Below are 21909 nucleotides of genomic sequence, written 5' to 3'. Positions count from 1 at the left end.
AGCACCAACCTCTGCCGCCCCCCCCCCATCCTGAACAAAAAAAAAAAAAAAAAAAAAGAAAGTGTGGAGATGGCCCAGAGGGGCAGGGAGACACGAACAGATGAAATGCACTTTGGCGTGGAGCTGACACGAGCGTGAGGGACCCTCCTGACTCCTTGGCACTTATCTCTCTAGAGGCGACTAAAGCGATGAGACTGCACGTCCGGTGGAGCTGCTCTCTCGTTTTCAATAAATACGCAGGAAACAAAAGATGCACAACAGCAGCAACACATACACACATTTAAACAATTTGGGTTTGTGGAATCAGGAGGAGGAGGAGGAGGAGGAGGTCGGGTAATACCTGTTCTGTATTATTGTTTCTGCTCTGAGCAGGTACGACAGGTGTACCTGTGTAAATACATGTGCAAAACATCGTGATTGTCTGGTCAACAAAGACAGTTTGGTAACAGATATCTATACAAACAAGTCTCAATTCTCATTTGGTGTTTGAACAATGGCACGTTTAAAAAAAGTGTCCACGAAAAAGCGTCCGGTCAGCGAATCGTCAAAGTGTTTCTTCAGCTGTCCCTCTATAAAGTGCCGTTCTTTTGTCCGATATTTGTTTTAGCTTGACCTCAGCATCGAGGGGAGAGGGATGTGAAAGAGGTCGGTGGGTGGGTTTTTTGTAGTGTTTCTTGTGTTTTTTTTTTTCCCTCCTCTCCACATTCAGTCGACAACCGTGGAGAGCAGAGCCATGACGGCCACGCCGCAGAAGATGAGCAGTATCTGCAGAAGGGAGTGTCTGCAAGAAAAGAGAAAAGGTTACGGCTTCAGACTCGTTAAAAGGACGTTAAAGGAACGTGCCATCTGTCCACTTCCACACCACACCACTCTCACGGTCCACTCAGACAAGACGGGACGAGTTAATGCTGAGGTTTTGGTCATTAATGATGGAGCCACGGAGCCACAAACACAAAGGAAGGAAACGAGGGTTTCCACAAGGAATATAACTGGGAATGTGTCCAATGTAACATATAACATGTATCTGTGTGTTTAGAATGAAACTCTAGGCCTGAACGTCATCAAACATAAATGGGTAACATCACATCCCCCCCTCCCCTCGTTTCTCTTCCCATCGTGTTCTCTGCTGCTGACTGGAGATAAAAAGTGTCGGATGTGTCTTTTTTAGCTTTCTGTGCCCATAAGCTGCGTCTCCCTCTCGCTCTCTCTCTATCCTCCTCCCGACAGCTTCACGGCACCGTCTTAATCTTAATTTGATTCTGCAGAGGGAGGCTCTTCTCTGCAGGCGCTCTCGAAGCGGACAGAACACAGGCAATTGTGGCCCCGGTTTGGGGCACAGCTTAATGAATAAATAAGCGCTTTGCAGGGCCGGTGCAAAGCCGGAGCGACGTCATCGCCGCTACGCTACATCCAGGGATGTAGACGCTGTCACAGCTACAGTATAGGTTCATTTTCAGCAGCGTCAGAAAATATGGCTGTGAGCAAGTTCAGCGTCAAAGATGCCAATTAAACAGAAGAAGAAAAGGACTACTTCTTCTTCTTCTTCTGTTTTAGTGATAGTTGGCTGCCATCAAAACTGCTAAAATTCAGAGTAGAAGAAGAAGAACAATCAAAATCACGTGAATAAACCCGATACAACTTTTCTCTTTCCCCGCCGATATTGCATCCTTGAGTATTGACCGATAACAATATCGATAACAGCATGAATCTTACAACTTGTGTAACTGTTTCACTCAACAACAGCGTCTTTTTCGGACATGAACGAAAAACTACCTGCTACTTTGTTAGCATCTTAGCACACGCGCGTTGTGATTAGTGATATGCAGATCACTACTGACAAATCAACACTTTCGATACCAGATTTATGCTCCAAGATCAACTCTCAGATCAAAATATCAATACTTTCGATACTTCAGTCATTGGAGGTAATGTAGAAACACAGTGGAAAGTATTTATTTAGTGTAATTTTCACATATTTTGTATGACTGTGTCTCTGTCTGGTTTTTCTGTTGTTGTATTAGCTCGGCTATATAGTAAATGAGGCCACTAGCTCAATATACTTCAGAGTTTAAAATAAATAAATAAATTACTCTGATGTCTTGTGTTCTTTATGAAGCTATGAATTTAAATGCACTCAGGCAAAAGCTTTAAAACAACAAATATTGAACGCTACGTTTAAAAAAAGGAGGAGATAAATATTCCAGAGAGGATCAGGGAGTTAGACCAGAGAAGATGATTCAGGTTTTTCTGGAGTCACGGTACGAGCTACACACTCTTTGCTACATTAGCAGTGACTAGCGTTGATTCATTGGACTAAAGTGGTGAACATGTGATAGTAGAATAAGTAAGAAAATCAACAGGAGAGGAAGTTTTGATTATTTAAGGTTTTTCAACCACTGATCAATTTCCCATTATTCTTCATTAACACGTCTTCTATCAAACTGCTTTAAATAATAAGCGGTCAAAATGCACATTCATGCGCTCATTTCACACACTTTGTCTGTGTTGTGTCTCTAATTTAGTCCTAAATTGGCCTCGTCTCTATCTGGTATATGAGGAACTGTTGTGAAGCTTTTTATCTTCAGCAGAAGTCTGTCAGGTCCAAATATGGTCGTATCTTTGTGTCATGAAAGTAGAAAAGGCCGATCGAAGCTAAACTCTCATCGGTTGGTGTTGATTTCTGACAACGTGATTGGTTCATGTGACCTGATATTCTGCTGGTCTGTGTTTATCTGAGAGGGACGTTTAAAAATGCTGTGAAGTCTGATATAAGAAGAAAATTACAGCTCAAATTAACAAGAAAAGTCAAAGAAAAGACAGATGAAGGAGGAGAGGGGACGTCAGACTCATCTGAGTTCATCCAGACGTAAACTGTCTTTGATAAAAGGAGACGAAGGAGGAGACGATCAGCAACGGATCATCATTCATGTTTCACACTCGAATGAACTTATTGAAAATTTAATCTGATATTTAGATATTATATATGTTGATATATGATGTGTTTTGAAGGATTTGAGTAGATTTGGTTTTGGTTTATAGTGATTTCCAATAAAAATATATATTTTTTTTTACAAAATAAAACATCAAAGGTCATTTTTCTGCTGCTCTGAGCCAGAAACCTCCACTTCAGTAGCACTTACACAAATCAAACGTTCCAGATTTATTCCTAACTACATTCTGCAGGTATTTACAGAGGGGACTTTAATACATCATTCAGAGCCTCTTTTATAGAACATTTTACTCCAAAAAACATGGGAAAATTTGATACCTCTGGACTGTTGATTTGAATCGAGAGATAAAAAGAGATATTTAAGATTCCCTCTGTAAATACCTGGACATCAAAAACATTAAGAAAATGAAACAAGGATTTTGAACCTCACTTTATCCATTATTCAGGTTTCTGTTCTGGAAATGTGCATAAAATGACTGTATTTATCTAAATAATCAACAGGAGAAGTTTCATGGTTTTTTACCATATTCAGCTGTAGCGTCTGGCCTTAACATCGGACCAGCTGATACTCAATATTATAACATCAATATCGGACTGAACCGAACTGTGGATCCTAGTTTTTCACGCGCGTTTCGCCTCTAATCAGGCGACCGTAACGGACTCCGAGTCGACTCTGACTGGCTGTTGAGTTTAGAGAACCAGTGCATGAGGGAAAAAGGGGAACATAAGCGTCAAGTCTGGGTTCACACCTTCAACTTATCTGATAAAACTATTTTCACGGTGATAACGTGCTCATCTAGAATTAATAAACTATAGGACCAAAGGACCAGTCTAATTCAGGAGAGGTCATTTCTTGTACGTCTGGCTTTTCACACGAGTCTTTTCACACCGACTTTGAGACGTCTTCCCACCATCGACACATGTCATGATAATCTGGGTGTAAAGACACGTCCGACGTACCTTAAATTGGACTCCTCCAGCAGGTCAGGCACCACATTCACCAAGGCTATGTAGAGGAAGCCTCCAGACGTGAAAGGCAAAATCCAGGCGCTGGCGTCTTCTACAAACAGTATAAAGGTATAAAAATAAAATAAAAATAAAAGGTTTTCTACAATGTGTTCCAATAAATACGAGTCCCATCTTACCGGTGCCTTTCGGTGACTGAGCGTACAAAGCGAAACAAGCTCCGAAGACGCCGACCAGCGCCGTGGTCAGCTGCATGCGAGCGGCGCTCCACCGGTCGAAGCCGGCCCTCAGGAGGATGGCGAAGTCGCCCACCTGCGGGAGGAGGCGACACATCTATCTCACCACGCGGGAACGGGAAAAACATAACACAACACCGTGCAGATTTAGAAACGACGGGCGCACGTTTTAATCGGAGCAGAGTTCTCTCACCTCGTGGGGGATTTCATGGAGCAGGATGGCAAAAGTGGTGAGGAACCCGACCTGCAAGAAGGAAAAAGTCCCGTTAACGCCGCTCGGAGAGATGGAAACAGTTATTCAACAGGAAACAAACTGCGTCTGCATGAACTGAACAAATAAAACAACCTTTTTATGTGGTACTCGCTTTACTTTAACAACTAGTGCAACTAAGTTTTCTTTCTCTAAGACTATTTATGTAAATTTATAACCGTCTAGCAGCCCCTCCCACTTTTTTTGTGCAACTTTTCAGTTTTGTCAAGTTAAAAACTGTAAATAAAGTGTTTTTTAAAATGCTGCTCTGTCTGAATATTATACAGTGAGTATAATATTAAGTCTCTGCACATCAGAAAACTCAAAGCCCAGTCTGGTCAAATATATAAGATCATATTAATGCTAAACACATTTTAATTCCCAGGACAAGAAAAATACATTTCATCCAAAATATGTGCCTTTAAATGACGAAATAAATGTTTATACGATATAATTTTAATAAAAGGCACTTAGAATTAGTCAGATCTCTAATGAATACTTCTTTTTGTCTCTGCCAAAGCTCAAAAAAAATCTTATTTTTAGTTGGAAAATTAGTAAAATGAATGAGTTTGAAACGAGCTTGACCCACGTGAAGCTGATTATTAAGATAAGGTTTTATTTATCTGAGGTGAAAGAACATAAGACAGTATGTTCAATAGCCACATCATTAGTCACAGTGGTTTTGGTTCCTCCTCTTTTACTTCGTTTTTTTTTTGGCAACTTTTACACCAGGCAACCGCCACTAAAACAGAAGAACGTTTTAAGGACATTCTGATGATATAAGGACGTGGTTTTTGTTCACGGTCGACTGAAAATAAATAACTATGTATCATTAATATTTATTAGTAATAAATGATCTGGAAGCCTCTAGTTTATGAAAAACACAGTAGAGAAGAATTTACTTTGCTAAACCAGAGTTTTCAGCTGAAAACTGTGCAGATATTTACCTGCAGGTCACTACGTTCAGCTTTAAAGCTCCATTTGCTTCACAGGTGGTTTTGTTTTTTAAGCACGTAGCAGTTTAAGATATTTTATTCCACCGTGAAATTTACTTCTGATTCACTGACTGCACGCTGCACTCTGAGACTGAATTATTTATTAACTGGCAGGAAAAAAAAAAAAAAAGATTTATATTTTGAGTTCACTACACTGCATCCACACCCAGTGTTGTTTCGTGTCTAATAACAAGCTGAAAAGCTCAAAATTTCAGTCTTGAAATCAGTAAAGTTAAAGCTGAAGCTTGAATCTGACCTGGCTCCTGAACATTAAGATAAAAAACAAACATGTGATATATACAACTACATGTGCTCATAGTTTAAAAACTGCATCAGCACTGATCAAACATGAATGAGTCGAGGTTCACGATCTCTTTCCAAACGCACTTCACGGCGGAATAAAAACGAACCGGTGGCAAACGCACGACGAGCAAACAGAAAAACACCGGTGAGATGTCTTGTATGTGCATGTTTGAGACATCTAGTTAACTTCCTCTCTGGCACATCGGTCCGCGGTCTCACGCTGCTGGCCTTATGTCTCACCAGCTGGACTCTCCTCCCGCTGCTACAAATATACACTAACCCACCGAAGCGACACAAATCCACGGTGCCGCAGTTTAAAGGCGGCGGTAAAAGGAGGGAGAAGTTTCAGGGAGTTTGCTGAATCCTGTAACGAGCGCTGCCAGTGAACCTGTGCACAGGGGAGGTGTTATGTGTCTTAAATACTCCCACAGATCCACTGTTGTACTTTGCTTTTAATTAAATACAGCTGCGTTGTGTTTCCTCCACAGAACGTGATAATCAACCATTTAAAAGGGCAAACGCATTTACATTCACACGGTTCTCACCAGAAAGACGTCGTGATCATTCACACAGATGTCTGAGGCTGCAATTAGCCTCAATTAAAAGAAACTTTTGAATTATTTATCTGCTGATGGTTTTGGGTGTAGCTGATTAACCCTCAGTTTAACAACCAAGTTTTAATCAGAACTTTTATGGTGTTATACTTTAAACCTTTAACTCAAACACGATGGTGACATATTTTCTCATTTTCTCTTCTTTTAAACGCAGCGTTTGGGTTTTGTTGTTGTTGTTGTTTTTGTTGCAGCCTTTACCTGAGTGAACTGAGTGAACCCCCCTACCTACCTACTGTATATGTTCTATAATAAACTCAACATAGTGCTATTTATAAATACACATATTATTATCGTTTTGCATTAAATATTAACTTATCCCTTATCTCTTTACTAAAATATGTTGGATTCATGTTAATGTCTATTTAAAGAAATTTTAATTTGTGGGGGGAGATCGACAGGAGGACAGCTCTTCTAAAGTGATGCAAAAGCAAGTAGAGCTCCCCCCTGTGGCTGGAGGCTGCGGTATAGTCATAAGCTCCGCCCCCTCCATGTTAGCGGATGGGACAAACTAAAACACTAAAAAAAAAAACATACACGTGAAATATTTTTTTTTGCAGCTGTGGTTTCTGTCATTTTAGGCTTTAGTTAATTTAATGCTGATGCAGGTTTAATAATTCCTTTTTCTGAGTTTCATTTGTAGTTTGTTATTGGACGCTACAAAAAGTTGCCATGCCAACCGCACCGCGAGGCGGTCCCGTATAGTTGTGAGAGTTGGAAAAAAATATTTAACCAAATAAGTTCTGTGTATTGATTGACTGATAGATTGATTGAGCTTTTTTATGTCGAATATATTAAAAAAAAAAAAAAAACACAGAAGAAAGAAACATGCAACATATTCTGAACTGAACTGAACTACCAAGACTTCAAACCAAAATAGCTTCAGATTGACCAACGCATGGAAGTGGAGACGCATTGTTCATATTTATATGCAGTTATTTACAGTAAATATGCAAAACAAGAAGAATTTACTTTGCTAAACCAGAGTTTTCAGCTCAAAACTCTCCAGATATTTCCCTGCAGGTCACTACATCTTTACCGTTAAAGCACCATTTACCCATCGAAGGTGGTTTTGTTTTTTAAGCAGTTTAAGATTCTTTATTCCACCGTGAAATTTACTTCTGATTCGCTGACTGCACGCTGCACCCTGAGACTGTCAAAACTTGACTGAATTATTTATTAACTGGCAGAAAATATTCACTACAAGTGTATTAATACCCAGAGAGAAAAAACGCGTTACATGCACATTACTCTAAATATAGACCAAACTATTTGTGTAAAAACCAAACACGAGCGAGCCGCTCAGACGAGCCAAGATAAGAGACTCCGAGTTTGGACGCCAGCTCAGCTTCTTACCTTTTTGCTCACCAGGAAACTCCCAGCCACCGCCAGCCCGTGGGTGAAGTTGTCAATGCAGTTAGCCAGTAGGTTCAAGTATCCGCTCGTCTGTTGACACACAAAAACATAATGCCACCGTTACTCATGTTACCCACATGAGCCAGAGCTGAGAACAACAGGAACATTAAAACAAAACAAAACACTTAAACATTTTTATTTTAAGGTCCGTCTGAATTTGATGAAATTAATCTAAAAATCCAGAATGTCAGATTATGTTGTAATTTCTAAGAACTAATTAAGTCTTTTGAAATTAGCAAAAGTTACTTAGAGTTTTGACCTCATTGTAAATTAAGACGGAGAGTGATTTGTTCCTCTGAGGAAACTCAATCTGAGTCCAGCCTTAAGAAGACAAAGACACAAAAAGGCCTCTGGTGACGCTGGTGGAGCTATTTGTTATTCTGTTGTAATCTTGTTTAAATATTAATTTTAGTGCTTTTATTTTGAAGGTATCTGGTAAATGTGGCACACCAGGTGAGTTTATAAACAGAGGAAGAAAGGAACAGGTGAGCTAGGCCCTGGGAAAGGCCTAGCTCTGAAAGAGGCACCAGAATCCATCGCGGTTTGTTTTCTCTTTGCCAGTGGAAATAAACCAAACTGAACGTCATTTGTTGCCTGGACAATGGATTTTTTCTCCCCCAATTCCTGTGTGATTTAAATCCCTGAGTGCCTCAGTGGCGATTTGATTTGAATTTAGATTGAATTGAATTGAATTATTTTATTTATTAACTAGTATCTTTATTAGAGACAAACAGTGAGTACAGAAACCGTTAAACTGAGTGTAATCTGAACAGTGTAAGTGGCCTGAGTGGTTTTCATTTTTCCCCCTCAGTATATTTCAGCTTCAGATCCAGGCGATTTCACATCATATTTTCGTTTTACAGTCTTTTACAGCTAGCCTGCTGGTCGGCTATTTGGTTTTCTAAATGTGTTTTTGCCTCATGTTTTGCAGCGGGGAGATGTATTGTAGTTGGCTAGGCTAGTTAGCTGGTAGCTGCCTGCTGGTTGGTTTTCAGTTGGACTCTAAATGTGTTTTGCATCAGATCCTGGCACAAGGGATTGTAACATCTCATCCTGTGTAATAACGAATGCCCTTAAAATCCACAGTATTTCCACACTTTTTATGAACCACTGCTTGTTTGCTGCACTGGACTCGTCCATGTTGTTATGTCACGTGGTCAGTGATTAGTTGATATGACGCTTAAAGCATTGAAGTTGACAAAAACTGACTAGTCTGTAAATATTGCGGTTCAATGCAGACCCTAAAGCACCTCCTCAGAAATGTAACTTCGTCCCACGGTGACGCAGAACGCCAGAGCTGTGACTGGTCCACTTGGTAGTAGCATGTTTCTGCTTTAGTATTTCTGACTGCTTCTCCATCTCCGCAAATTTTCAAAATTGATTGTTTTGGATCAATAAAGATGGAACTCATCTAGGAAAGGTTAACTGAGGGGGTTTGGAGATACAAACATTTGTACCACAGCGAAATTCCCCCACAAAGACAGTTTCCTCCCTCGGGCTGCTGCTCTGACAAAGAGTCACAGAGTGTGAGACCAGTCACAAGATCAATAACTCTGCAGAAATTGTACCTACTCACGGTACAACCCTGTTGTTTATATCTGCTCTTACCCTTTATTTTTTCAATCTTTTTATCTCTCAAAGTCTAATTTATGTTGTTCAGCTTTACTTTTTAGACTTTTATTTTTTAAACTCTGTGTTTTCTAAACACATACTTTGTCGCCATTGTTGAAGGTAAAGTAGAACATAGAAACAACAGTTAATCTGACTGGCAAACAAGACACAGCGCCAACTAGTGATTGGGTGGCGTTGTTACAGAGCGAGTGTACAAGTACAAATGGCTCACACCAACGTTGGTTATATGCGTAGGTCGCAACCAAGCGGCAACTTCCAGGTTTGAGTGGAAGCGTAAAAAAAATGCAGTTCATCGAGTGGCCACTTGAAGCTCCAAAAGGGAGCAAATCCCCATAGACCCCCATGTTATTAAACAAATATTAAATAGAATATTAATTATTCTATTAAATAGAATAATTAAGGGCGTGGCCGCTTTGAGTGACAGGTGTTAGCCTGAGCTAACAGGTAGCGGCGAGTTGGGTGGGCGGGTCTGAACATCTGACACGACCCTCCGCGTCCATATTTAGAATATCTGAGTGTGGGCGGAGTAAAGCTCATCCAACATGGCGGCTGCGGACTCCGCCCACTTCAGGCTTCATTTTCGAGTTTCAGAATCCAATGGGTGACGTCACAATGGGTTTGTCCATCGTATAAACAGTCAGTGGTTACGATGTCCATGTCCTGCATCACTATGAAAACTATGCAACACTGATATAGTAAATTTTGAGTAAAAATCATCATAAAAGCAGTGAGATTGGTTTCAGTGAGTCAAATAAGTAGCTGCTTAAGGCTCAGCTTGCAGGACTTGGAGGCATTTTTATTTATTTATTTTTTTTTAATTTTTTTAAGCAAACCGTGTCCAATGTTTGCCTCCAGTTCTGTCATTTTGTTAACCGGGATATGCTTTAGGTTGTCAGCATTACCTTGATTTTCTCTGATCTTTCCTGCAGACTCTGTTGCTTGGAGGATTTCCATGACTCAGCATGGTGCCCATTTCTGAGTGACACCGCTGCTTTTCCACCGAGCACGGAATTAGCCTGCGTCTGTGGAGGAAAAAAGGAAACATGCCGTCTCTGCACCTACCGTCTTTTTATATATATATATATATGTCCATATATTCTTATGCATTTGTATAGTTCCCCTTTCTCAATACCCATGAGTCATCCATCAGTAAAATGCCAATAACTTAGAAGAAAAATCTTTCCTGCACAAACATATTATTCATCTGAGTGACTAACGCCCCTCGTGCTAAAAACGGTACGTTAATGATTATGCCTGAACCCTGCAGAGCAATAAATGGACATTTTCCTGTTGCCCCATGCTGCATGTCAAAGGGTTCAACCACCGGCAGCAGAACAGCTGGTAAAGCGCTCTCATTATTTTCATCAAGTTTCTTCCATCCACTTGATTTTTTTTTTCCTTTTGTTTTGTCCAGATCAAATTAAATTCCAGCATAGTTTTGAATATAAAAAAAGGAAGGGATGCAGACGTCTCGGGGTGTACGCGGAAACAGCCTGCCGTCTGAAATGTTTGTTCCCTCTTCTACGACTGAAGCATGTAGAAGTAATTAAGTATGATGAATTCTCAGGTCTATCCATCTCCTCCAGCAGATTGGAGCTAAAGTGTCAATGCAAATCGCTGCATGAGTCCTGTTTAATGAGAAATTTACAGCCGCCTCGAGTGGGAAAATGACACAATCTCTCCTTTGTGTTCCACATTAAGCGTCGCAGCTCTCCAGACATAAAACACTGACAAATAAGTTCTGCTCGCATCCCTTGCCTTTGCTGATTAGCCTTAATACGCAGCGTTTCAAAAGAAAATACTTATTATCTGTCTCTGGCACTCGGTGTCACACTCTGTCCTCGTCTATTGTTGCCTCGCTCTCTCTCTCTCTCTATATGCCGAGTGTTCTCCAGTGGACACTAAAATGGTCAAAGCAGCCGCTTCACCCCCAGCACTATAAATAGACACTAGTGGAGGAGCTGAGCCGTGGATTCCAATCTTCTTTCTCAATGGCATTAGAGAGACGGGGGGGAAAAAAAAAAAAAACTTACTGCAGCCAGTCATCCACTGCCTGCAAAGAGGAAACGTCTCTAAATGTTGTGTTTGTCCTTGATTCATGACGTTTGCAATATTTAAACAATTAGAAGAAGAATCTCAATAAGGTACTAATTAATAAAGACGTGAAAATAAATAATGTCGTGTAGGTCAGCTCTTTGATCGTATTGCATATTGATTAATAATAAGACGACAACGACGTCTTTAAAGTCGTCCACTATCTACCCCGACACAGCGCTCATGTTCTCGATCTGTAACGGAGCCAAACATTTTTAAAATGATAATTTTAGGTCGACCATAGATTAAACCACGTAAACATGTCTACCTCCTCCTCTGTTTTAATGCGGTTAGCTAGCAAGCTACTACAAAAACTGAAGAAGAGGAACCAAAATCACATGACTAAACACGTCCACTGTGTGAGAAAAAGTAGAAAAACCAACACTGGATTATACGTTTGTTAAAAATAAAGATAAAAATTAAAAAAAAAAAAAAAAATCCAGGAGACAACGTCGAGGCTCCGGCCAAATTTATTGGACTGAATCCAGTGCACATGTCGTGTAAGTTAATCTAAGTAAGTAGGGCTGGGCGGTAAACGGGTTCTTACCCAATACCGGTATATACAAATATATATATTTTTGTTATGAGATGAATTTTTAATATACCGGCAGACCAGTGTATTTGGTTACAGAGTGTCACGGATCCTTTTCAGTAGAAAGGAGGAGAAGTAGTCCACAAAAAAAAGGAGCCGTGTCTGTTGTTTGGTTGTTTTTTGGTTCTACATCGTGCACGTTTAAAGAAGCTTCATCATTTAATTTCCTTTGTCCTGAAAGTCATAAATAAAACTATTTATTTGGTTTAAATGCATTTTTCCTGTATTACAGTAATATACTGATAAACGATGATCTTCAAACACACTTCACTTTCACACCACTAAAAAGATAAATGAAAAATAAAATCAAGGCCAAGTTCAAACTTAAGAGCCCTGTATTGGTTTTCTACATGTTTGTCAATTTTGCACAGTAAAAGGTTTGTATTTTGACTGTAATCGTCTTTGCATTCTGATTCCTTGATGAGTGGCTCTTCTTTCCGTGCAAAACTGTTTTACTACGAATAATTCAGCAATATTCACTCATCATGACGACAATAAAATAGTTCACCAAGTCAATCTACTGCAGTAATTCCTTTCTCAGCTAGTAGAGAATGTAAACACCTGATTATGCATGAAAAAAAAATGATGCACAGTGATACACATGGTTGGTCATACCGCCCAGCCCTACAAGCAAATGTGCTTATGAATCTCCAGGGGAGGAAATTTTGTTTATTCAAAAACAGATCCAGGCACGAAACAGCTGATATTGAATATTAAAAGATCTGTATCGACTTGTAGTGTAAAAAAAAATGATTGGGACATTCCTAATAGTCATATGTATTAAACTGTGCCTATACTATTATATGGTTATGTGCTGCACCTACACTTTTAGACTCCGGGGTTACGGTATGTAACCAATACTGGCTGCACATGTAGGTGGGGTCAGTAGATAATGCACCTTCGAGCTTGTTTGCAGAGCAGCAATAAACCAAAAGCAGAAGAAAAAGCTATGTGGAAGTCAGGGGGTTGAATGGCTGCCGATGTGAGTCGTCTTCTGGCCACAGCGAAGTGTTGCAACGAGGTGGCAGACGCACAGAAAATAGAGTTCATGTCAAATTTCAACATCTAACAACGCATCCAGGTGCATCTAAGAGTCTAAACTCTAACAGTGAACTTGGAAGTGAACGGAAATGCTCATTTTCATTCAGAAGAAGAAAAGTACAGAACTGACACATTTCCCCCCCTGACCCCACCCCTCCATGGAATTTTCCACAAGACCATCAATAAGCATTTCTTCTAAAATGTCAAAATATTGCTGTGGTTGTTCAGAAGGTCATCTGATGCAACGGTCATCAAAATACCAGTGGGAAAAACATGCAGACCAAGCACAAAAAAAGGCTGTTTGCACCGAGCATGCCGATGAAAACTGAAATATGTGAAGGCTTGTATTGACATGTGTGCACGGTGGAGTTATTTTTTTCTGAGGCAGAAATACTCACGGCCGAGTTAGAATTCAGGTCCGGATCCGTAGCGGGATCCTCCTGGCTGTCTTGGTCTGGGAACATTTTCTCCAGGAGAAGGAAGGCCAGCAGACCGACGATTACCCACAAGCCCTGGGTCATGTAGTGGTTGTGTTTACTCGCTAAAAGTGGCAGCAGACAGATTGTAAATAAGTGAGCGCATGGAGAAAGAGATGAGATCATTGCACCAGTACTTGTCTGCAACTGGTGAAGCTACTAAAAAGAACTGTTTCTACTAAACTGAGGCATGAAATAAAAGTTACTGTCCTCTGCCTGGTCCTGTTTGAGAGGCAGCAGACCTTAAAAGAGGCAAATGCATTGGTCGACCTTTTTCTTTAATACGTGCACGAGAGAAGGACGGCACTGGCTGCAGAGGAAACCGACCTGGGGAGCCGGAGATCGCCCACGCCTCAGGAAGCAGGTGAAGGAACACATCTCCAAGGAGACCACCAATAGCAAAGCTCAAGAGCTGCTTCAGCTTCTGACTTCCAGCTGACAAAACACAAAGAAACTGTGAAATAACCAAGGTACCAATTACCGTGAAGCATGATTCATAGCAGCCCAGTAATTTCATTTTTTTTTTTTTTTTTGGGCTGGGGATCACAGCCAAACAACAAATTCACACCTCGGTGGTTCCGTCGCCCCTCCCCTTTGCTTTTCTTTTTTAAATGATTAAATAATCCTCTCAGTTAAATAAATCAGTTTGAGGAGATAAAAATCACAGCGCTGCCTCTGACTAACCTCATAAACACTAACATAAACAGTGATTAGTCATGTGCCAAAGGAAATGTAGTTTTTGAAGCATTTCCTTGGTAATGACTAACCTCTGGTCAGGACAACCCACAGCCTAAAATACACTGGGAATGCCACGTTCCTGTGGGTGGGGGCCCTCAAAAGGCCTCGGGCTGACCTCAAGTAGCGGTGATTAAGTAGCTGTTGTTGCTATGGCAATAAGAGGGAGCATGTACCATACACTGATCAGGCAGAACATTACGACCTAGTGTTGGTGTAGGTGTCCCAGTTGTGACTCATCCGAGGACGGATATGGACCTTCTGAGGGAGTCCTGGTTTGCCTGGTAACAGGATGTTGTAGGGAGGAGCCTCTGTGGATCAACCCACAGATACTTGGCCAGTTTGGGATCTAGTGGATTTCGAGGCCGGGTCGACACCTTGTGCTGTTCTTCACGTTTTTAGAGTTGCTCCTAAGGCGTTTTTGTGGTTGCGTCCTGCTGGGGATGACGACTGATATCTAGGAGTGTCATTGCTATGAGGTGGGGGCGTCTGGTCTGGTCTGGTCTAGGTGGGTGCTACATGTCTAAGTAACATTCACACAAATGAATACCAGGTCCAAAGGTTTCACAGCAGAACATTGAACTGTCACAAGATGGTTTACATTTAATTCTCCTGTCAGTGGTCATAATGTTGTGGCTGATCAGTGTATATGTCGCTCAAAGTATATTTGTGCCAATAGAAATGAATCTCTATTAACTTTTCCAGTACCAAGCCTTATTGTCATGTTCCATTTCAGTCCTGTTTAGGACACGTTAGCACGTTAGCATGCTAACAGGCTAAACTAACATAAACATCAGTGTGCAGATGTTAGCCGTTAGCTCAAGGAGCTGCCCCTGGGCCTTTTTTTAGTTTACAGAACCTCTCACACCTCCTCCTGTGTATATAGAGGCTTTTTCATAACATTCTTCTGTTTAGTACTTGCTAAAGATTTTTTTTTTTCCATCTCAATTAAAAGGAATAAAGAAATATTTGTTATGGTTCAAGCAAAGCCGCCATTCTCGGGTACGCAGCCCATTAAGGTATGTTTGCACTTAGTGTAGAAAACCACACATTCATTCATGAGGTCACCACAGATGAAGTTCTGTTCTCCAGGAAGCAGCTGCTTTTTTTTTTATTTTTTTTATTTTTTTGTTTTTTCCAGAAAGTCCCTTTAAGCCTGTGTCTAAACTTTTAAACCATGAGGAAGGTGCAGCTGTGTTTAAGACGGGCTGACAAAGATCCAGCAGAAGTACTTGTTGATCCCAATGGAGGCTGCAGAAATCTACTACAGTGTCACAGTAAAAAATAAGAGGTGTATAGTTGTGGTCCGTGGGAGTGTTGTGGATGCCAGGTCAGACAGATGGCCTGCTTGTAGTTCCTGTGACGCATATAGAATAAATAAACCAAGAACACGATACATGATGATTCTGTTGAGCTAATGAGGCGGAGATGAATTCAAAATACTGAATGTAGTTTTACAGAAACGACTGAGCCCTGATTTTCACTTCATCAAGCACGCATCACTGACTTTCTTATTGCGCAATAATTCATATCACGGAAACACTTTTCATTTGTGTTTATCGTGACAGCTGCAAGATAAATATCGGGAGAGTGCATTCTTGTGAGTTCAGGCTTGTTTGCGCTGCACGTCGCTCTCTCTTACCTTCTGTTTTGAGGGCTGCTCCGGCTTCAATCGGAATGACGAGCAGGGGGAAGATCCCGCTGAGCCCCACAGCAACGGAGCCCACCAGGGACAGGAGCCAAACGTGAGCTTGCTCGCTGGCTAAGAAGTCTGCCACGGCCCGGAGGCCCGGGAGGTCATCCGTCAAGCAGGGCCCGGGTCCTGCGGCTGTAGCTGTTGCGTGAGCCATAGCGGTTTGTGTCATCTTCTGGCTGCTTGATGCCCCCCTGGAGGTCAGCATCAACAGGGCAACGGGGATAAACAGAGCAGCTAGAGCCCAGCTGGGCCTCCGACAGCTTCCACCTTTCATCCGTTCCACGGTCCAAGAAGCACTTGAAGCCAGTGATGCTGTAGGAAGGAGCACAGTTTGAGACGAACAAACATCCACCTACGAGCGTCTCCAGAGACGACGGAGCAGCGAAAGCATCTGGACTAAGATTGTGAGTCTTATCAGGTTCTTGACCGGTAGCCGGTGGGGGTGGGTTTTGGCCAAGACTTCACGATGCTTGAGTCATGATATGTTGCAATATTCTGCATAGTTCACTGAGACATTTTAAAAGCAGCTTAAAATACATGTTGCTGTTCAGATGACAGTGATAATTCACTGGACAAATTGAGTCAATATCGGCTCAAAACTTTTCCTTTTCTTTAAACATCGATATTAAGACATTCAAAATCAATACTGCATCGGAAGAAAAGGTATCGGCCATATTGTCATATCCATATTTTTTCCCCACCTCTGGTAGCAAGTGCCTCCAAGTTCTTGCATTTCCGAGAATAACTCAAAGAAGAGTCTCTAGAACGGATGGTGACGGCTACTTGTAAGCAGTTTGTTTATGAGAATATAGATTTATAAAACAAAAAAACAAGCTTTTTGCAGATATATAATAGCAGATGCGTCTCCAACTGCAAACAGCACCAGACACTGTCGATAAAAACCATTTGCAGAATGTAAAGAAAACACTTTCTTAATTACAATGAAGAAGTGATGAATGGTATCACTGGGTAAAAGTTTGCAAATGGTTCAATTTGCGTTAAAATATGTTTTTAGAAGAAAAAGCTTTGAGTGATTCATGGTAGAAGCTGCAGACATTATCTGGTGGTAGATTAAACAATGGATTGATTGACTACAGCCAATAATAAAAAATATTAAAGGGAGAAACAAATTAAATAAAAACAAAAATAACAGATTCATTGATCAGAAAAAAAAAAAAGGGTCAAAACTTTCTATATCCCAAAGTTATGTCTTCAGGTTGCTCGCATTTTTCCACCAACAAATGTGTGAAAAAGTAGAACAAACTGGATTAATGTTTTGTTTTAATTTCTGCAAGAAAATAAATGAGTTCAAAAACCAACAAATTATTAAATGGTTTCAGGGCTGCAAGGCTTGAAATTCAATACGTTTTGTATATATGTCAATGCTTGTATATTGTTTATTCTATTCTATTTTTATCTTATCATTTATACTTTATTCAGTCCACACTCTATTCTTGTTAATTTTCTGCCCCTATGTATTCCGTTGCAAACAAGTATCCCAATGGTGGGATAAATAAAGGGTTTCTAATTCTAATTTCAACAACTAATCAATATCATAAATGACTAAACATATGTCAAATTGCACAGAACACAAATCATTTCACCAGCTCCTGCTGCCAAAAATGCCGAAAGTAAACTAATCTAAAACCTAAATGTCAAAAATTTGCAAATTCCTTTAACAAAGACTCACCGAGTTTCACTTTTATACAAAGTGAAACTGCCACCCACAGCCCCACGACCTCTTTACGGGAAGAACCAAGGTGAGAGAAGCTTCAGTGTGTGGACAATTCAACAAATGGTGTCTGATCTTTGGTTGTTGGTCGGAGTCAGAGAGTCACCAGTCATCACCTGTTGTCTCTGGACCAACAAAGAGTCTCTGGAGCAGATGCAAATGGCTTCCAGCACATTTACAAGTCGTCAGCAGTTTCTTTTTCCATATATAGATGTAGAAAACAGCACAGATTTCCAGTAAATCTGTGATTTAAGGTCTAAGCAGGTGTAGGAAACTGTTTGCTCATCTCCAAATTACAATCGTTTAACTCATTAGCATCTTTGCTAATTATGACAGAATATAGAAAACAACTATTTTATGTTCAAAATAAATCTTTTGTGATGAATAGTCTAGTCTGGTCTTTAAAGGTTGAAATGATTTCTTCATACATACACGTCGTGTTCTGATATGTATTTATGATTATGTTTAAGGACGTCCCAATCCCACACCCATCTTTTAATATTCAGTATCGGCCGATCCGAGTCTCGGTTCGGTCTTAAATAAACAACAGTTCTTTCCTTTTCTTCCTTGAACTCTCCAAGAGAATGGATTCAGTCCAATATATATTTCTGTCTAAGTTAATGTAGCGTGTTCTCTACTTCAGAAATGTTCTGGTCATCCAAAGCTGCCATTAACTCCTTAACCCTCTTTGGAGGATTTGTCTCCAGGAAACTTTTCTCTTCTTTTAAACGTCCGGCGTTTGCTGTTGTCGTTTGCAGCCTTTGCCTGAGTGAACTTCATGTATGGTTAGATTTTTTTCTGGTGGAGAATCAAGTTGGTAGCACTGAATGATGATCTTCTAAAGCCACCTCACCAAACATCCACATTGCGGATGATGAAATCATTTTCCAGAATAAAGTTCTTCCACAGCAGAAATGTTTAGTCACTTGATTTTGTTTCTTCTTCTTATATTTTTGGCCGTTTTGACGTTAGCTAAATGCTGTTAAAACAGAAATTTTGACACTACACCAACATGGTTTTGGTTTATGGAGATAAAATAAAAATAAAAAAAATAAAAAATGAAACTACCAAAGACCAGGCTTTAACAGAAATCTAATACTGATCTAATCTAGTGATGCACGATAAATATCGACACAGATAATTATCGGTCCGATATTGGAAAAAACAACATCACATCGATCAATATTAAAAATATTTTCTCATAAAAAGAGCCAACTGTAGTAAACCAAGATTGGTCTGATTCCAGTCACTTTAAATCTATGCTGCACGCTGATGACTACATGCTCATGATGTCATATTTCTGTGCCGCCGCCACCATCAGTTTTCTTTTACATTTTGCAAGAAAGACGACGCGATTTGCAATTTGCAATAAATGTTTAGCGGAAGTTCAGAGAGGTGGGAAAAGGAGTGTGGCTTTAACAGAACAAACCTCATAAGTCACATGAAGTTTAATCAACGACGGTGAACGGAAGGAACATGAAGAGGCTGAACGAGCTGCAGCTAATGCTACCAAAGATGAAGAAGTTTGACCAAACTAAAGCCCTTTATTGTTTGTACTGACAGCATTATGATAGGGGCTTCATTTTTGCACTGAGTTTTGGTTTTATAAAATATTATTGTGTTTATTTCAAAGACTAATAAATAATTTTTTGAAGAGTCAGAACTATTTAGGTCGAAGGCAGAGCCATGATGTTGAATTCTACATATTCTTTGCACACTACATAGCCATCGAGCATATAGACTATTAAAAAAACGTTATCTGTTATCACTATCGGTGTCGGTTTTGAGAAGCAGGAGGTTATCGTTTATCTGTATCGATGGAAAAAACAGTTATGTTCATCCCTAACATAATCTAATCATTTTAAAAGTATCTATCGGCTCCAATTAGGAAATCCCTGATATTTATGGTCTGTAATCTCAGGACGCCAATAGTTTAGAGAAATCTGGATCAAAATCAAAAGATTAGAGAGTGAAAGTAAAATAACTGATGAAAAACACCTGTTTGCTTCAGCCCTGATATAAACCAGTACTGACAAATGAGGATAAGTAAATATTGGCTAAAATCTCAGTCCACATTGTTTATCAGCTTTTTACAGACTTAATAGAGCAAAAATAATAACAATAATGTTGAAATACTGGCCATAGAGAAACCTCTCTGGTGCAGAAAAGGCCTTCCTGATATTAAAAAAATAAAATAATATTGAAAAAACAGACCAGAAACTGAACTTGGTTCAACTGCATTAAAAGTTGAGATGTGGCAGGAACAGAAAAGTCCAGAAACACAAGGCACTTCCTTCATGCATGCAAACCCACTCATAACCCAGAGAGACAAGCGTAAAGTTGGGCTAACTCACTCCAACTATGCACTTTAAGAGACAGAGGTATTTATTTAACAAACAACATTATTATCCCCATTAAGAGACGCAGATATTTAATAAACAATATATTCCTGTGGGAGTTTGCGCAGTCTCTCTCATGGAAGTTAACTCACTGCTACTAACAGTCTCTGCAGCGACATTAAATATTAAGAAAATAACAATAAAAATAAAAGTGCTCAAGTGGCAAACCTAATTAACAACTAATTAACGCTGAATTTTATGCTGCACGCTAACGTTAGCCGCTGCTCTGCTAGCTGTAGATCCGATGCTAACGGCTAGCTCACTCCTCTGCTACCAAGACTAGCATCGGTTTTTTAGTAGGATGACCAGTTTTCTGGAGACAGTCCCCGTTTTGGATGACCTGTCCCCCGGCTAAAGCTCTCCCCGAAAATGTCCCCGATTTTAGCGTTTTATCAATGTGAAAGCGTACCGTTATTACGGTAGCAGGCTAGCTAGTAGTTAGCATGTTGCGCGCACACTACAACTATTACGGTAGCCGGTCCCCCTGCTATTTACGTTACAGACATACTAGTCTAAATATGTTTAAATGTGAATGCAGAAATAAAAGAACACGTAACTGTCCCCATTTCTTCGTTGCATCTTCACTTATTTCTTTTTTTGTGTGTGTGTGTCCGACCTGCTGCTGTAAATGTCCGCGGATTTGATTTCAGAAATCTGGCCCCCCTTTAGTTTTCAGAAACTTACTGGTGCTGGGAAAATAGCGGCTAAAATAGATGCTAAACCAGACGGAGCGGGTGCAGCGCGTTGTCTTGAAATACCTCTGGGTTTCGGGAGTCTTTGCACCGGTGTGTCCCTGCCATCCAGGCCGGTTTGATGGAGGCAGACTGAGTTCCTCCAGACGAGCCCCCGGCTGCTGCAGACAGACATCCGCACGCTGCTGCACACGAGTCGGTGTCGGGTCCCCCCCAAAACAGCCACGTATCAGGATCCTGGAGGAAAAAAAAAAAAAAATAAACATGAGGGGAGAGTCCCTGCAAGGATCCCGCCCCTCTGGAAAATTCAGGAAGTTTTATTTTATTTATTTAATTTCCTTGTCCACATGATTCCACTTTAGGAGCAAATCTGAGGAGGTTTTTCCTCACATGTCTGCAAAGTAGTGTCTGAAAAGTTTATTAACAGACACCAAACACCTCTCATGCTCATCCCTTGAAGGGGATTTTAGGATTTTTATGACGGTTTTATTGTAGCTTTTTACTTCCACTTTACTCCAAGGACCATGATTCCACTTTAGGAGTAAATCTGAGGAGATTTGTTCCTCATATGTCTGTAAAGTTTCTCTTAAAGGCATTTTAAGACTTTTAGTCTCTCTAAGATGGAAATCACGGTTTTATTTCACTTGCATGCACATTTTAGTTTCATTATAAGGCTTTCAGCTGCAGAATGACATGATAAAATGATAGATTTTGTTTTTTATGTCTCCTCTAAGGACCATGATTCCACTTTAGGACCAAATATGACGAGATATAGTATCAAATACTGCCTGAAAAGTTTATTAAAGCAGCAAAACACACAATAAACACACATCATTTTCATCCCCTGAGGGCATGTTAAGATTGTTACCTGCTCTAAGATGGAAATCACAGTTCTGTTCGACCTGGATTCACACTTCAGTTTGAATTATGAGGGTTTCAACTGCATCATGTCATGTATTTAGTCAAAATCCACACAATGTGTAACATCAATATGAACATTGCTCTTAAAAACAAACATAGCACAGGAATAACACTAAGAGTAGGAAAATGCATGAGACTGAATTTGCAGAAAAGACCAAAATGACAGAAGGTA

The 21909-nt window shown here is 40.3% G+C and overlaps 1 protein-coding gene across 2 annotated transcripts; it reads right to left on the bottom strand.

Annotated features, from left to right (window-relative positions):
• slc39a13 (solute carrier family 39 member 13) lies at nucleotides 1–21051 on the bottom strand. 2 transcript variants are annotated; one of them, XM_047581521.1, is made up of 10 exons: nucleotides 20883–21051; nucleotides 15940–16305; nucleotides 13890–13997; nucleotides 13485–13627; nucleotides 10262–10381; nucleotides 7668–7757; nucleotides 4346–4396; nucleotides 4096–4228; nucleotides 3911–4010; nucleotides 1–781 (listed from the first exon to the last, which is right to left on the bottom strand). In XM_047581521.1, exons 1-10 carry the CDS (start codon nucleotides 20989–20991, stop codon nucleotides 706–708), a joined length of 1296 nt encoding a protein of 431 aa, XP_047437477.1. In that variant the 5' UTR covers nucleotides 20992–21051; the 3' UTR covers nucleotides 1–705. The 2 variants fall into 2 exon arrangements, with proteins under 2 accessions (XP_047437477.1, XP_047437478.1); XM_047581522.1 differs by having other exon boundaries at nucleotides 20809–20951.
• Between the last annotated feature and the right edge of the window lie 858 nt (nucleotides 21052–21909).

Source organism: Mugil cephalus, chromosome 3, assembly GCF_022458985.1.
Source record: "Mugil cephalus isolate CIBA_MC_2020 chromosome 3, CIBA_Mcephalus_1.1, whole genome shotgun sequence".
Taxonomy (NCBI): Eukaryota; Metazoa; Chordata; class Actinopteri; order Mugiliformes; family Mugilidae; genus Mugil; species Mugil cephalus.
Note: the sequence above shows the minus strand (reverse complement) of the source record. Positions and strands in the feature narration are given on the sequence as shown.